General features: G+C 42.3%; 1 protein-coding gene across 2 annotated transcripts in view; it reads left to right on the top strand.

Moving 5' to 3' along the window:
- Positions 1-12626, top strand: part of Spats1 (spermatogenesis associated serine rich 1) — a 29865-nt gene extending 17239 nt beyond the window's left edge. For both annotated transcript variants that reach the window (XM_013156588.3, XM_063238801.1), the window contains 3 exons: positions 1358-1478; positions 6160-6222; positions 12196-12626. In XM_013156588.3, coding sequence (XP_013012042.2) covers positions 1358-1478; positions 6160-6222; positions 12196-12343 — 332 coding nt within the window. In that variant the 3' untranslated portion in view covers positions 12344-12626. The remainder of the gene's footprint in view (positions 1-1357; positions 1479-6159; positions 6223-12195) is intronic.
- The last annotated feature ends 5671 nt before the right edge of the window (positions 12627-18297 follow it).

The raw sequence follows: 18297 nt of genomic DNA, 5'->3' as shown, positions 1-18297 counted from the left end.
TTAAATAGGTAAAGGGCACAGAGCCAGAAATTACAGAGTTCAGGTGTGGCTGACTTCAAGGTCCAAACCGTTCTCGGCACTTCTCGCTGTCACCTGACCCCCACCTGTCCACACCCGGGTTTGGGATTCAGAAGCTTCCGTCTCTCTTATCCCCTGCTTTAAGTCCTCATCCAAGGAATGGGCCCAGATGGTGCTGTGTCACTGTGTGCAGAGCTAACAGGAAGTCTAGACATAAAGTCTTAGTTATGGGAAAGCCCCTGTTCTGTTTCATTTAGTTTGTTGTTCTTTGGGGGGAACAGGCTCTCACTGTGTCTTTACTCTGGCCCTGAACTCCCAGCACTATTCCTCCCTCCCTCTGGCCATTTTACTTTTTTTGGGGGGTGGGGGGTGGGGGGTTGGCGTTGAGAATAGACCTTGCTCAAGATGCAGCAGACAATTCTGTCTGCATCTCTTACGCTGAAACTTCCTTTCTGTTCATTCTGATTGATTGATTTTAACTTATTTAAAATTTGTTTTCGAGACTATGCATTGATTGAACCCAAGGCCTTGCCTGGCGAGGGCTCTGCCACTTACCCACACCCTATCTTCTTCTAGCTGGCTTCTTATCCCCTCTCTTTGGCATATTTATTTATTTACTTATTTATCTCTGTCTCTGTCTGTATCTCTATCTTTTGTTGTTTTTTTTTTTTTTTTTTTTGAGACAGTGTCTTGCTATGCAGTTCAGAATGGCCTTGAACTCACTGTGTAGCCTAGCTGGCCTCAAACCCTTAGAAAGTCTTTTTGTTTTTTGTACTGGGACTTGAACTCAGTACCTTGCACTTGCCAGGCAGGCACTTATGCCTCTGAGCTGTATCTCCAGCCTGAAAGTCTTTTGAAAGAGAAAGATTTAGCTCAGTGGCATAAGGGCCTGCCTGGCAAGCACATGGTCATGAGTTCGATTCCCAGTACAAAAAAAGAATTCAGGCATGGTAGTATATATCTCGGCACTCTGGGAAGCTGAGGCAGGAGGATTGCCCATTATCTGAGTTATTATTCAAGGAGTTCTTGGTGTCCCATCCTTGTGGCAAGAGGTGCAGGACACTCAGTCAGAGGTCTCTGGAATCCTTGCACTGAGCCCAATCCTGCACCATCTGTGTTAAATGGAAACCCCATCCAAACCGAAGCCTGTGCTTTCCCCAGGGGAGGTGACCACAACAATGCCTTTTAGAAAATGTCCCAATCTTAGCTCCCACTGTGAGCTTCATCTCCTCAAGTTGAGGGAATCACACATAGAACTTTAAGAAACTTCCATGGAACTCCTAACTGGAAGGTCACTTTCAGGCCTTTGTGTAAAGCTATTTTCATATGTTTTCCACAGACATTGATCCCCGCAATGGAATCCCAAAATTAGCCCCAGGGGACAATCCATATATGTCCCCGGAACAGAGTCAAGGCTTCCACCAGGCAGGGTCCACTCTGGCGCCTGTGAACTTTTCCTTGTGAGTACATGCTGATTCCAGGATTATTTCTTTCACTTTAAATGAAGTATTTCTCTGTTCCACATAAATTATGTTTTAAAAGGGATGGACTGCAGTAAGACATGAGTAGGTAAAAACTTACAAGGTTCAACTTTAATTAGTGTGTGCACACAGATGAGTGTGATTGCAATTATGAAGGACACAAGATTTTAAAAATATATTTTTATTTTTAATTGATACCTGGTAATTGTACATACTTATGGGATACAATGGGACATTTCAACACATGTATGCAATGATATGTAAGATCTTGACTACTAAAAGGTGGTTGTTACTTTTTTCCTGTTTCTATTACCACAAACTTGAAGACTTTTGAATTTTCACACTGAATCAGATAGTGATTACAGCTAGGTGTGGTGGCACATGACTGTAATCCGAGCACTTGGGAGGCAGGAGGATCACTACAAGTTTGAGGCCAGTCTGGGCTCCATAATGAGTTTAAGGCCAGCCTGGGCTACATAGCAAGACACTGTCTCAGAAGGAAAGAGGAGAGAGAAAGAGAGAGAGAGAGGAAGAGAGGAGAGGAAGGAGAGAGAGAGAGAGAGAGAGACAGACAGACAGACAGAGCCAGAGACAGAGACAGAGACAGAGTGACTGACTGACTTAAATTTATGTATTTATTTATTTTTAAATTTTATTTAAGGAGAAAAAGGAAAAAAAGCAGAAAAAGGGTACAAGTTATACAGAATTTCAGAAAAAATTAAACAGTAGGAAATCACTAGTTAATGGATTACATATTGTCATCTTAGAAATATTTGTTCAAGTTACAAAATTAAAGCATATAGACTTCCGGGAGAACATGGCGGACAGATAACAGCAGCTACGGAGGCTCTCTGAAAGACTCGGCTCAGAATTCAGGAATGGTGTGGAGTAAGGAGACATAAGCAGGTGGAGATATGCTCTGCTGACCCAGGAACGAACTGGGCTGAGAGAAACCAACTTGGAATGCAGTCCTGGTGCTAGAACAGGAACAGAGGGGCCTCAGTGTGGAGGCTGGAGCCCGCGCCATTGGAAGCCGCGATTTGGGTTTCCTGCCGCGCGGCGGCTGTGTCTACATCGGCTTGGCAGGGAGAGAGACACGCAGAAGCTCTGAGAATGGGAATCGGCGAACGGAGTCGAAAACAGAACGGGCGGGGAGCCGTGCACTGACTTGTGGTGAGGTGAGTGAGAGAAACTGACACTCTACCACAGTGTGACTCCAGCGGAGGACATTCTGGGACTGGGCAGACTTGTGGGAGCGGGGCGCTGCAGCGACTCCAGCCACGTATCCCCCTCTCAAGCGGGATTGGTGAGAAGTGCCTAGCCTATGTGACGCTGCTGGAGGACCCAGTAGGCTGGCACAACCCAGATCCCAGAGCCTGAGGGTGGCCTGGAGAGGCAGGCCCCGCGTAGGCTGCCTGGTCTGGAATTTCCTGGTGTGCTGCGGTGAGCGGGAACACCTAGCCGGCACAATTCGATCAGGCTGTGGCTCACAGGGAGGGAAGCTGGGCCTCCTATATAAGCTTGTATATATAAGGAACAAAGAATATGGGAAGAGCGAGCAACAAGAAAGGCTCCTCGGCCCCCAATTCTGAGAAACAGGTAATAGCGGACACAGCACCAATAGACATAAAGCGCCATCTAGAGAGCCTCATAGATCAGTTCAGGAATGACGTTATTAATGACCTGAAGCTAGAAGTAAGCAGAATAGTTAGAGAAATGCTAAGCACCACCCAAGAAAAAACGGATGGTGGAATGGAAGAACAGAAAAAGAGGGGAGAATTGTTTGATGGAGAAAATAGAGAAAGCATAGAGTACGTGAAGCAGGTTCAAAGGGACTACCAGGAAACTAAAAACTCTCAAAAACTGGCATAACAGCTTGAAAGAAACTAAGGACAGACTATCTGAACTGGAGGGCAGATTTGAAATATGGGAGAATGAAATGGAAAACTTCTTAAAAGTAACAAAGAAACAAACAGCAATAATACAAAGACAAGAAGATGATAAGAGGATCCATAACTTAAGAATTAAGAACATAAAAGAAGAGGTAGGGACACAAACAAATGAACTACAAAAGCTACTCACAGAAATAATCCAGGAGAATTTTCCTAATTTAGCAAAAGGTAAAGATACTCAGATGTATGAGGCATACAGGACCCCAGCTACCTACAACCCAAACAGAGCAATACCCAGGCATATAATAATAAAAATTCCAGAAATTCAATACAAGAACAGAATATTAAAAGCTGTCAGAGACAAGAAACAGACCACTACAAGGGAACACCCATCAGAATTACAGCAGATTTCTCTGCACAAACCATCAAATCACGAAGAGCATGGGGGGAAAATAATTTAAGCTTTGAAAGATAATAATCTCCAGCCAAGATTGAGATATCCTGCACAACTGTCCCTGGAAATTGATGGAAAAACAAGGTGCTTCCAGGATAAAGAGGAACTGGGGGAATTTGCAACCACCAATTCAACTCTACAGAGAGTATTGCAGGATATTCTAAAAAAAGAAAAATACAAAGAATCCAGAAATAGTGGCGGGGAGGCCACAATGAATAACAGAGAACAAAATGAAGAAGACAAACTGACAACTAATGACAGAAAAAGAGCTCAACAGGAATGAGGCAGAGAAGATTGGATGATAGGAACAGCTATTTTGGAGAAAAGGACGTCTTAATAGGTAATACTGATTTAGTATCATCTTGTTTTGAAGTCTCATCAAGCTTTTGTTCTTCTGTCTCCATTGGTCTAAACAGGTTGTATCTTAGTGGATTTTATTATGTACGATAGTACAAGCAAAAACTTTTAAAGACAAGATTATACAGAAACCATTGTTCATTTTATGTTAGTTGATTCTAAATACCCTGTAATGCTGTCATTCTCTTAAATGGTTTTACATTGTTTTGATATATTTAATGCTACAGTATACGAAGTTGTACTCAAGGATTTCAAGGAAAGAGACAATATGGTAACTACTTTTATGTCAGGATTATCTTGTGGTGAAACACTATTCTGCTTAAATGGTTATGTTTTGATCTGCGCTGTTTTGCTGTTATGCCCTTTTTTATCTCAATCTCCACTCCATTATTTACTTTTTTATTTTTATCCTTTTAATTAAGGGAAAAATAAATAAAAATAGCAGGATATATTATAGTAACCCACTTTGACTTTCCATTATCTTGATTTAAAACCCTGTATTACTCTCACCATCTTGTTTTTGACTGATGTCCCCCTATTCTGTTTTGCTTGATAGTACCAGGTTCGAAAGTTTAGGCAGCAGCTGTGAAGATAGTGAGATTCATTATGACGCCCATTCTCGATGACTTTTATCTACTTTTGAAGACCTACAATGTCTCCAATGTTTTGGTTTTGTCGGTTTTGTTCTTTACTGTTTTGTTCAATTTTATTATAACTGATGATATAGGCAATTCTATTAGAGATAGCGGGAGGCATTATGGTAACCATTATTGATCACCTTGTATTACGCTTTTACATTATCTATTATGTCCACCCTTTTGATTTGATTGACTCTGTTCTGTTATGTCACATTTGGTTCTACTCCCTTCCAAAAAAGTAATAAGAACTGTGGGAGTAACAAAACCCAAAATGTGTAATTGTCATTGTACAAAAGAGAGGAAAAGAAAGTGCTCTAAATGATATAACTGCATGTATATTTAAGTGTATAAGATAGAAAATGATATCACTGAGTTTTATTGGATCATTGAACAGAACTGTTTGCAGTATCATTGTTGGAATGTCCACTTTACAAGCTTTAATTTTGTGACTTGAACAATTATTTCTGAGACAACAATATGTAATCCATTAACTAGTGATTTCCTACTGTTTATTTTTTTCTGTAAATCTGTATAACTTGTACCCTTTCTCTGCTTTTTTTTTCTCCTTAAATAACTTAAAAAAAAATTAAAGCATATAAAGTAGACATTCAAACAGTGAGGCTGCAAACAGTTCTGTTCAATGATCCAACAAAACTCAGTAATATCATTGTCTGTCTTATACACTTAAATATACATGCAATTATACCGTTTAGAGCACTTTCTTTTCCTCTCTTTTATACAATGACTATTACACATTTTGGGTTTTATTGCTCCCACAGTTCTTATTACTTAAATTTAGACCAAGTGGTTGAGGTAATGTGAGAAGATCATTAAATTAAAAGAGAAGCTAGGCATGGTAGCACATGCCTGTAAGCACTCTGAGAGGCCGAGGCAGGAGGATCACAAGTTTCAGTCCCTTTAGGGGAATTGAACAACTTAGTAAAAACATGTCTCAAAATAAAAAATAAAAAGGGTTGGGGATATAGCTCAATGTGAGGGCCCTGGGTTCAATCCCCCAGTACAACATACACACACAAAATAAATAAATGAAAAAGATAATTATTGTATTATACTTTAAATATTTTAAAAACTATTTTTTATAAACTATTTAAAAAATATTTTTATTGTATCATATGGGATACAATGATTGTAGTAAAAATAATGAAAAGCAGTACAAATCATGACGTTTGCTGTTTAAAAGTCCATATTTAAAAATTTAAAACCAAGAAATGAGACCTTTTCTTGGAAACCATCCAGTGATGTGCTGATAGCAATGTGGCAGAGCCAGACCAACTTCAGGGCGTCTTTCTGGTTTTCAGAGTGCCGTACCAGAAGAAGTTTGACACGTTTATTCCACTCGAGCCTCTTCCACCAACTCCCAGGTGAGTGTCCCCCCTGTCCCTGTATTATATCACACCTTTGTGAAAATGCCAGCCACGCCCTCTTCTCAGGGAGGAGCTACAGCCAGTAACCCCAGGGACTTCTGAGCCCCAGCAGGAGCACAGGCAGTTCTGGAGACACGTAGACATCTGGCACTTGGGATGGACATGTGTCTAGTAGATGAGGTTGGCCAATTACCAGGTGCCAAGTGTCATGCCAGACATGCATGCTGGGATAGGAGACAGTCTGAGCAAAAAGGCCGGTTCTCTGCTTCCAGGAAACGAGTCTGTTGGAAGCTGGGTGCTGTGATACCAGGGGCTCAGGAGACTGAGGCAGGAGGATTGTAAGTTCCTATTAGCCTGGGAAACTTGGAAACTCAGTGAGATTATGTGTCAAAATGAAGAGGCCTGGGGATGCGGCTCAGGGTGCTTGCCTGACATGTGTGAGTCGCTGGGTTCCATCCTCAGCAAGGGCTGTTAGAAAGGAAAGATATACACGGAAATGATTGCAACCAGGGAGGATGGTTGGAGCTTCAAGTGGCAGGAGAAGGTCAAAGAGACCTAAGGAGGTCTCTGCCAGATGGCAGAATTGAGCAGGACACTCAGTAGGAGTCACAAAGTAAGATTTCCTGAAAGAAGTGAAAACACACTCCGCAGAGTGGGAGCAGCCAGTCGGAAGAGCTCACGGCCCCATGGGGCAACGCTGGGTCCAGGGGCATCACAGTAATATTTTAGGAAAGATGCATTATGGGGCTGTGCAATGCTCATGTTTATTTTTTAGGAATATTTCTGTTGATGAATTATTAATTTTAATTTTCTGAGTTTTACTATCTTAAACAACATGTAGTTAACAGGAAAAAAATTAATAAAATAAAAGTTTTTAATATGCAGTGAATGTGTAGAATACACATCAACATTTTCAGCATCAAATGTTTACCTGCTTACAAGATCTAAAATACGACTGCAGGAATAAATGCCAATGTGAAGGTCACTGAGAACACAAACAAAACTCTGCCACAGAAATCATCTCTGCTTCAGCGACCACAGCTGAGGCAGTCTTCACACCGGGCAGCGGTACGGCCTGGACCCAGGTCTCACTACACTGACATCACACGCACTTCGCTTTCTTTTCCTGTTTGTCACCTTTCTTGTCTTCCTCTTTCGTCAGGAGCTTTCTATGATACAATACGATGTGCATTTAGCAGGAAAGTGAGACAGCAATAAAACAAAATATCAAATATGTAACGAAAGTTTGGAATAAACATCAACATTTTCTATGTCAACTATTTGCTTAATCTAAAAAAAAAACCAACAGAAATAAATTGTTATGAACTACAGTGAGATACAAATAAAATCCTACCTCAGAAATGATCTTTATTTCCATTATGAAACCTGAGGTGGTTTTCACACAAAAGAATGGTATGTTCCGTACACAAGTATCACTGACTCTGTTAGCACGTGTGTTTTATTTTCCTATCTTGTTTGGTAGGACGTATTTGACATCTTGCTGGTTCCTTCTTTTCTTAGGAGGTTCTCATGATGTTTTACCTGTCTGCTCAGCTCATTGATCTGCTCCAGAATTCTTTTCCAGAGTTTTCTGTTATTGCTGTTCCAGAAATCGAACTCAGGGCCTCACTTTTGTGGAGTTCTTCAGGAAAACATAAATTGTTCTTGCTCTGTGTAATATTTATCAGTTCTAGTCCTAATCCTCTAAGAAAATTTTCTCAGTGATATTTTGTGTTTGTTATTTTCTTTGTAAACGCTGAAACTGTTTATGCCTGTCATGTTTAGCATCCAGTAAAACACAACTAGTAGTCAACCTTGGGTTTCAAGCAACACCGTGGTTGGTGCTGTATAGCTCATTCAGCATCTCCTCTGCCTTTAGTTTTGTTGTAAAACATGACCATTTCTGGCTTCATTTGTGTTGAAGATTCACATCGATCTTTTTTTGTTGGTTTGTTTGAAATAGTCTTGCTACATAGTCCAGGGTAGGCTTGAATTCAACTATGTACCAGCTGATACTGAACTCATAGGATCCTCCTGCCTCAGCCCCCTGGAATGCTGGGATTACAGGTGTGCACTACCACACTTGGCTTCACCATCAGTCTTATCATAATGGTGTAATATTGACAGTGCCAATACAATTTTGTGTTTCTTCACCATATAAGAGGCAAAGGTGTCTTTCTGAAATCCACAGATTGTACCACACATTTCTCTATTGTAAATTTGCAACACTTTTTCTGGAATTGCCACTTTGTCCTTGTCAATAGTTCCTGTGCATCAACCAGTGGGTTCTTCTTCCAAATGTAACATCAATGTAACTTGTGAACCAATTGCTAAATGTGACATTTGGGTTACTTTTTTTATTTTTTAATTTAATTTAATTTTTTTTTCATTTGGGTTACTTTTTGAAATAGGTGCATGGAGTCTGTTCACAGCATCATGTGGTTTATTACTGCATGAATAAAGATGGGGTAGTTGAATTCCAGGATAAATTTCTAAAGTCAAGTTGTGCATTGTCTTTGCATCTACCAGGGCATACATTTTTTTTTTTTTTGTCTTTTTCCTTTTTACCGGTACCAGGAATCGAACTCACGACTGCCTGCTTCCAAGTCAGGCGCTTATGCCGCTGAGCTAAATCCCCAGCCCCTAGGGCATACATTTTTATACCACATTTGGAAGTTTTACTTGGTATATATTGCTGAACCTTCAACAACCACAAAATGAAGCAAATTGTCAGTTCTCATGTATTCAGGCAGTGTATACATTGCTTGACAATTCAAAGCAAAACTTTCGAAAATGAACGAAAAGCAGCCAAATTGTCAGATTTTTCTCTGAAAGGTGCATTTTTTTGTCATCAAAACATAGGCAATTTTGAAAGAAACCAAGTATCTTGAGTGTCATCATTGTTCTAAAAATTTCAATACCACAGCTGTCACTTCTCCATAAATTCTTTAGGCTCTGACAATTAGAATAATAAAGTCCTGCTATAAAGGCTTTTAGTTTAGATAGTGAGATGTCATAATAAATACATTTTTGAGTAATACTATCAACGTATATAGAATGTTTTACTAATATTTCATTATTAGTGTGTTCAAAATATCTCGTAGCATATCGCCTGGTATAAACAATTTCCAACAATGAAGTTCAGTGTTGGCATTCCATCCAGTAGGTTTCACTCCTAGAAAGAACCTAATAACATTTTTTGACCTAGTGCTAACAATGGATCATTCAAATATACATGACCATTTTGTAGCATCTTGATGAGCTGAATATTTATTTACATTACTGTTTTCTTCCTTATTGAATCAAAGCTTTCTGGATGGACTTATCTGTCATTTCTTTTTTTTTTTTTTATATCAGGAACCAAACTCATAACTTCATGCTTGCCAGGCGGGTGCTGTGCCACTGAGCTATATCCCTGGCCCTCTATGTCATATCTTGCTAATTTTGTCTGACGTGATCCAAGACACCATAGGCAGCCGAATCACCTGATGATTTCACTTTCAGCCTTCTCCCAAAGTTATAAAGCAGATTTTCATGTTACATTGTACTGAATTGGGCTAATTCTACAAGAACAATCAAAAGAAAACACATAGTAAAAAAAATCATATATGCAGAAAAATGTAACTGTATAAAGTAAGTAAAACTCACTCATGTATACTTTTTTTGTTTTTGTCTTTTTGAGACAGGGTCTCACTATGCAGTTCAGGCTGGCCTTGAGCTCACTTTGTAGCTCAGACTGGACTCAGACTTGCAACGATCCTCCTGCCTTAGCCTCTCACCCACGTACACTTTGACACACATGCACACACCTAGCCGTTCCTCATACCAAGTAGCTGAACACAAAGATTGCTTCCTGTGTTCCCCATCACAGCTCCTGAGGTGCACAACTGGCTACCATTTTCATTAGAAAAATATGGTCATAGTCATAGTGTATTTTGCCTGCCATGATGCTCCTGTTAGTCCTGGGATATGGGCAAATCCACGGTTAGAGGTGGACAGGATTCACCTACCTGATTGATTCAGCCCACCTGCTAAGAGGGGCAGTTTTTGATCATACAAGGTTTGCAGAGAGGGTATCGTAGTGTCCAAAGCCCACAGGGTGGTCAGCACCACCATCTTGGAGGTGGATACAGGCCAGGGTCTTGTACTGCTGGTTTTGTGCATGACTAGAGCTCTTGAGGGGGGACAGGATCAACCTTATTGGATTTTCGTTATTTTGGCATGGTTGTTCTTCCTCTGTGTGGTTTCTCCATTCATGCTGATGGCTTCCTGCTGCTCACTGTTCTCACCCTATCTCCTTCTCACCACTCCCCTGCTACTCCCCTAGCTCTTGGGCACTGTCTTTCATATGTAAATACCTCTTTTTATGTAAATATCTCTTTTTACATGTATGAATAACAGAATATCAGTAAACCTGGTTTTCCTAATCTGTGTATATTGCCAGCCCTTTGTATTTATTTATTTATTTTTTGGTACCGGGTTTTTTTTTTTTTTTTTTTTTTTTTGTCTTTTTCCTTTTTATCGGTACCAGGGATCGAACTCACGACTGCCTGCAGGCACTTATGCCACTGAGCTAAATCCCTAGCCCCTAGGTACCGGGGTTTGAACTCATGACCTTGCACTTGCCAGGGAGGTGCTTATCCCCGGCCGAGCCCTTTGTATTTTTGAGACAAGTTCTTGCTGAGTTGCCCAGGCTGGCTTTGACCTTCCAATCCTCCTGCCTCCTGAATAGCTGAGATTACAATCATTTTGCTGTGACTGGCTTATTTGCTTTTTAAATATCATTTTTGTTTCTACTGAATGATTTTTCTCCTGCTTTTGGGTCACATTTTCTTTCTTTCTTCCTTTTTTTTTTTTTTTTTTTTGAGACAAGTTCTCACTATGAGTTCAGGCTGGCCTTAAACTCCTGGTGACCTTTTAGTCTCAGCCTCCCAAGTGTTAGGATTACAAGGATGTGCCACCACACCCCGTTCAATCTTCTGGCCTTTTTGCAAAGTTAGTGATTCTTTTTTGGTTACTGGGCATGGCAATTTTATGTTGTTCAGTGTATGGATTTTGTCTTTTTTTAGAGTTCCCGGTTTTATTCTAGGATCGGGAGTTAATCATTTGCAATTTGATGATATTTTAATTTTAAATAGCTATTGGCTTGATCTTGTTTTTCTTTTCTTTTCCTTTTCTTCCTTTTCTTCACGGCGCTTCATTTGGACCCAGAGCCTCTACACCAAGCTATGTCCCTGCAGCATTTTGAGATAGGCTGGATTTGAATTTGAATTTGTGATCTTCTTGCCTCAGCTTTTCAGAGTGCTGGGATTATAGGTTCCTGGCTAATTGTATTCTATCCGTATTTAATCAGGATACAAAGTTTAGATACAGACTAAGAAGGTTGTCCTAATTTTCTTATTTTTCTTTTTTTTTTTTTTTGAGACAGGGGTCTCGCTGTGCAGTTCAGGCTGGCCTTGAGCTCACTTTGTAGCCCAGGCCGGTCTCAAACTCACAACGATCCTCCTGCCTCAGCCTCCCCAGTGCTGGGATTAAAGGCAGCCACCAGGCCCGGCCTTATTTTTCTAACTTGATGGAGAGTTGGTGTGTTAAAATATTAGAATATTAGCGTGTTCCTCTCTATTCTTGTTGTGTCTTTTGACATTATCTTTTTCTTACTTAATGCCTTTTGTCCTAAATTGTAACTTGCTGAGTATTAAAATTACAGTTCTTGGCTGGGCATGGTGGCATATGCCTGTAATCTCAGCACTCAGGAGCTGAGGCAGGAGGAGTTTGAAGCAAGCTTAGGCTACATAAGGGAGTTCAAGGCCAGCCTGAACTACCTAGCAAGACCCTCTTTCAAAAAACAAAACAATGATTACAACTTTTACTTTATTTCACTTGCATTTACATTGTGCCTTATCTGCAGCTGGTGTTTGCAAATTCCATACCAGACAAAGTCCCACTCAGATTACTGTCTTGTTCTTACAGCTTGCCTTTCTGGGTGAAGGAGAAGGCCAACCATCTGAAAAACCAGATAAGGGAAGTTGAAGAGCTGGATGACTGGCAGCCTGCAGCGCCTTTAATGCAGGGTTTATTGCCATCTGGTGCATCAAGGAACTTTCAAAGAACATTGTGAACACTAGCAGCCCCTGGAAGAGCAGGTGTTTGATAGGCTTTATCCTGAGAAATGTGAGAGAGGTCCCCAGGCAGATGTGATGGCTGTGCCTTCAGAGTCACCTGTAGTGGTTGGTGACAGTTACGCAGAAGATGCCACCTCTAACCTCGTCCCTGGATCTGCAGGTGTGGACATCTCGAGGTAAAGCTAAGCAGACCTGGCTGCTGCACCCTGGTGAGCCTTTCCAGTGGCTGGGGCTGACCATGTAACTGTTTTTAATTAAATGTTGAATTCTAATGAAGAATCACTGGTCTTGGTCTTGTTTAATTTTAGGTTTTGAAAACTTACAGAACTAGGGGCTGGAGATTTAGCTCAGCGGCATAAGCACCTGCCTTGCAAGCAGGCAGTCGTGAGTTCAATCCCTGGTACCGATAAAAAAGAAAAAGACAAAAAAAAAAAAAAAAAAGTAACCAAGAAAACTTACAGAACAGTTACAGAATCATCAGACAGATACCTGCATAGCCTTTACTTGGATTCTTGGATTCTACAGTTGTCAGTGTCTGTCTATACCATCACTTTAGTTAGATTTGTCAGCATACAAATTTTGAGGGGCACATAGACATTCAGACCATAGCAGTGAGCTTTCATTAGTTTTGGGTAAAAGTATTCTTCTTCTATTAATTGACTGCCTGTGGTACTGGGAATTAAGCCCTATCAAATATTAAACATTTGTTAATATTCTGCAGGACCCACTAAGAGCTCACATTTCCAGTAGGAGAGATGCAGTTTGGTTAGATCATTTCTTTTGCTCTTAGCAATTTGGCCCTCGAAGCTAGGCAAGTGAAACACAGCTTGCAGAATTTGACTTAGTGAGACATTTTAGATCTGGAGCCACTCACACTCATGTGCAGGAGCTCAGCAGTACTGAGGAAGTCTCTGGGTATAGAAACACCTCCGCCAGAACTGAGGACTGTAACAGATTTAGGGCGATGTACTTTGGAGGGGGTCTAGGAAAAGTGGTGGGAGCCCACTGAGATGACAGGTGTCCTCCCAGCACTGCACTGCAGGAGGACTTCAGCCTGACCGCATCCTGAGGAGTGGGGAGCCCACTGCTGTCTTGAGGGCCAACCTTGAGATGCCTCGCCCTGGATGTCGTATGAATACTCACATGAAAAGTCTGAGGGCACAAAGGAGCTGAGCCTCATATAGATAGGAGCTATCTTGGGATCAGAAGGAGGGGAAGTCTTGCTGGCTGGCTGCTAGGTCGGCAGTAGAAGAATCCAGAATGACTGCCTGCACACTGGAGAAATGAAGGATTTAGTAGCAGTCAAAGGTTTCTTGGGAAGAGATTGTGGTGGATTAAAATCTGGTGACCAACTTAAACACCAGCTGAGCTGAGTCAGCGTGGGGCTGAGTGTAGATGGCCCACCTGAGGACAGTTGCCAGCAAAAAAAGGAGACCTGGAGAGGAAGAGTAGCATTGTGGGTCCTCCTAAGTGTTGCTGCTGATTGGAGCTGTTGGTTCTTCTGAAGGAGCTTGTCATGCTGGCCTCCCTGCTATGATCTCAGCTGTTATCATTGCTCAGGACCTTGTTACTGAGAGTGGCTGTGGTTCACTTTGGGGGAGCTCTGGTCCTTTGAGCATTGCTTCCTGGCTCCAGAGTGAAGGAACTGTGTTGTTCAGTCTCTAGGAGAAGCTTTTCACGCTGGCTTCCTGATATGAACTTGGGTGTTCTCAGCGTTGGAGGAGCTCAGGACCTCATTGTCACTGAGGATGGCCGTGGTACTTCTTGGGGTAGCCTTGGTTCCCATTTTGAGCATTGCTTCTTGGCTCCAGTGCAGAACCCTCACCCTACTGGCATAGAGCCTTTACCCTGTTGGCACAGACTTTCTAGCTTCCACTGACGGACCGTCCCAGTGCAGATGTGTGAAACAGACTTGCATGAGTCATTGTTGTGGGCTGTAGACCTTCAGTTAGACTCCTTGGGGGCATTGTCATGAGCTCTAGTCTTCAGCTGGACTCATGCATGACACTACTGTGGGATCCAGGCCCTCAGCTGGATTCTCTAGGTCTTTAGTAGTGTGTGGACAGATTTCCTGCACTTTCTATATTTGACTCCTTAGGTGATCATTATAACTAATACTATAAATCATGTGTCCTGTATGTAATTGTCTTGTTCTCCTTGCAACTTGTGAGGTCAATGTTGGATGAGTTGGCTTTGAGGCGCCTGTGACACACACAGGTGGCACTGTCTAGGCTGTCATGGAATCACACATCTGAGGTCTGAAGTTGATGCGTGAAATCTCATGAGAAATGTGATATGTGGATGATGTCGGGGTCTAGATTTAAACTATTGGGTTGGAATATTAACCCTAAACTGAATAAAAAAGATCAAGATGACCCTTTGAGCATCTGGGGCCTGACGAAGGCTTCCCCACCACAGAGGGCGGGGGGGGACCCCTAGAAATGGTACCCACAGAGAAGAACTCTGAGAAAAATTACAAACTACAGCTGGAACCACCACGAAGAGGTGTCAGTAGTTGAAACGCAAGTCAATGTGTTAAGCAATATGATACGGATGAGCAGGGCTAGGGTGCAGGGAATTCCATTTGGTGGTAATTTAATGCCAGGGCATCAGCTTTGTCAATGGTGCTAATGGATTTCCACACCGGAAAGAGGGATGACGGAGGTGGTGGGGTGACAAGCCCTCACCACAAAAGCAAATCCTCAGGGAAGTGGTTGCATCACTGCTGAGCTGATGTAGCATTTGGATCTTCTAGCACTTGTGGACTTTGGCAGCTGTGAAGCCATGGCATGGCTGGAAAAAGCCCTCACCTTCACTGACTGCATGTGTGTAGGAGACACCGATGGAAAGGAGCCCATAGAGTCCGTACAGGAGGACAGATGTGTATACTGGAGACCTGACAATGTAGCAGAAGGCAAAGGCTGGGTGCACAAGACCTCTGCCTACGCAGTTGAGTAGCTATTCTGGGAAGGCGTTACCCTGTGAATGCATGGAAACACAATGCTGGTATTTTAATGTAGACTCTAATGGTCCCAATTTCTTCAGTCACCCCAAAAACAAAATGATCGGGTGTGGTGGTGCACTTCTGTAATCCCAGCACTTGGGAGGCTGAGGCAGGAGAATTGTTACAAGTTCAGAGGAGGAATGGATCCACTGCTTCTCAGCCTCTCGGGGTTGTCCACAACCCTTGGTGTTCCTGGACTTGAAACCAGCACCTCAATCTCCATCCCCACCTTCACATGCTGTCTCCTGTGTATCTAGATCACTTCTGCCTTGTAAGGACACTGTCAATGGATTTAGGGTCAGCCTCAGTGCAGTATGACCTCATCTGGATTAATTTGCAAAGACTACACAGACTTTCCCCCCCAAATTCCTACTTATAGGTACCCGGGGCTAGGACGTGAACCTATCTATTCGGTGGCACAATTTAACCCATAACAGGAAGAAACAGATTTATCTGATGACTCCTCATAGGCTTTAAGGGTGGTGACTCTGCAAGAAGGAAGAACAGGGCATGCTGCTTTTCTGAAATTCAAATAATCAAGAAAATCCTGACAGGTAAATTTTTGATGGAGTCTCCTAGGCAACTAGTATCCCAAGGGCATATTTGGGAAACAGTGTGTTTGGGTGACTGAGTAAGTGAGCCTCTTCCTTATGAAGCCTCTCTGTTCAGCAGTAGCCACTTGCTACAGCCTGATTTCCTGATGGTGGCTGCTCCTTTTTGTTGTCTGTGGAGATCGCTGCTGGTCTCTGGGATGGAGATACTCTTCATGGGCCTCCATCGTGTGTGGAGATGATGAATAAGGGAGCCTGGTTAATCCAGGCCACCCTGGAAGACAGCATATTCACATCTGGTGTTTGTGGTTATGGGGTTCTGGTTTCAGATGTCCCAAACTTCAATGCTTTTCCATTTTTTGAATCCTGAAAGGAGACATGAAGCCTGTACTTTCAAAGGTGTCTTGGGGACAGTTGACAGGGCGACTGTTTGGTTGGACTGATTGTACTCTGCATGTCCCTACGAGGCCCAATTTCACACTGTAGACATGGTAGGTTCTCTCCTCTTCCTCCTCTTCCTCTTCTTCTTCTTTTAGGTCTAAATTTCTTGTAAGCAGTGTGTCCTGTTCTCAAAACATCAGTCCTCTGTGAAAAATTTCCAGCTGGTGACATTAAAGGATATTTGGGAAGAGGTACCTTTTTCTAGGTGGCACAAAGGTGACATGGTTATAGTGGTGGCCCTATAGTGGTCAGATCTGAAAGGGCTTTGATGGAGGACAGGTCAATTCTGCATTTGTTAAGATTTGGCTTGCACATAATAGAAACTCAAGTCCAACTGGTTAAAGTCAAAAGGGGAACCTATCATCAGAATGCAAGGATGAAGGTGTAGCTGGGACTCAGGAACATAACAGATTCTGCAAGACTGATGTGGCCAGAACTTCCCTTTGCCTCTCTTTACTTTCTTTTCTTCTCCTTTTAGACGATCTGTGATCTGCTTTCTCCTTGTCTTACTTTCCATACTCCAATATACTCCTGGGTGTCACAGGTTCAGGGCTCATCAGCTAGCAGAAAAACTGACATCTTGTATACCCCAGAGTGTATTCTTGGGGATAGGTTAAAAAAAACTTAAGATGTGTTAATCTATATGCACCAACTCCTCATAAGTGAATGTAATCAGTATGTACTGCAAACGTACTAATAAAAATTTTAAAAATCCTGGAGAGCTGTAATCAGTTTTGATCAGATCAATCACGTGGCCTGTGTGTGTGTGTGCACACACACACGTGTGTCCATAAATGTGAGAGCAGAGTGGATATTGCGGGTGGGGTGGGCAGGAAGTACTCTCGGGGAAGCAAGCACAGAGAACAGACAGAAAAGGCTTGTCACCAGTCACACATCAGTGTACAGAAGAGACCGGAATGAAATCCAAACATAGGTGAACAAACCTCTGTGCGCGTCACAATCCTACACTGCTGCCTGTCAACAGAAAGCAGTGATTTTATCGGTAGCACTTTTCATTTGAAGGTAAAAACAATTAACCAAAATCTAATATGAAAACATTTTTAGCTCTTCCAGAAGAGGCAAAGGGAGAAATGGAAAAATACAGAGAAAGCCATTGTAGAAATATTCAGGATGTTTCCTGAGCCACCAAATAAACACTTTCATAGCTTCCAGGGCTGGTGCTAAAGATACTTTAGCCAAAGATGTGCCAAAGATATTTTAGCATTGGCCTCACTGAAGAGCAGATAGGCACGCTGGGGTGAAGGTCTCACATGGCCTTTATGGCTATATCCTGTGGTGTTGGTACTATCTTTATAGGTGGGACAACTAAGCCTTAAGTAAGATAGTGCCTTTTCCAAAGTAGTCTGTCTGTGAATAAAAACTTAAAAAAATATTTTTTTTGAGATTGGATCTCGCTTTGTAGTTTGGGCTGACCTCAAACTCGTAGCAATCCTCCTGCTTCAGCCTCCTAAGAGCTGGGATTACAGGTATGCACGCTACGATCGGTTGTGAACAAATTTCTATCAGTGAAATGATTGATAAAGAGCTGCATGAATAACTTAACAAGTTGTTTTCAGACCTCCAGAGTAGGTGAGACGCCACTTGCTCCATTATGCTAAATGACATCACCAATCACCACTGCCTGCCTAGCCAACGTCCACTTTTAGAATCTCAGAAGAACTATGGTTTCCCTCAACCTATGTGGGCATGCATGTGGCGCAGGGCCTGAACACTTCATGGTTTTGTCGGCAATACTGGCTCCCTTCCCCTTTGTTTTGAGACAGGGTCTCACTGTGTAGTTCAGGCTGGCTTCGAACTTACGGCGACTCTCCTAACCCTACCTCACAAGCGCTAGCGTTATAAATTTGCGCCACACCGTAGGACATTTATCTGGCTTTTATTACTCGTCTGCCACCGAGATCTCGCGAGACTTGTCGGTCTCCGCCCCCTCCGC

Source organism: Cavia porcellus, unplaced genomic scaffold, assembly GCF_034190915.1.
Source record: "Cavia porcellus strain 051 isolate PalLab524CR breed Dunkin Hartley unplaced genomic scaffold, mCavPor4.1 scaffold_28, whole genome shotgun sequence".
Taxonomy (NCBI): Eukaryota; Metazoa; Chordata; class Mammalia; order Rodentia; family Caviidae; genus Cavia; species Cavia porcellus.
The sequence above is the reverse complement of the archived record's forward strand: the minus strand, read 5'-3'. Positions and strand labels throughout refer to the sequence as shown.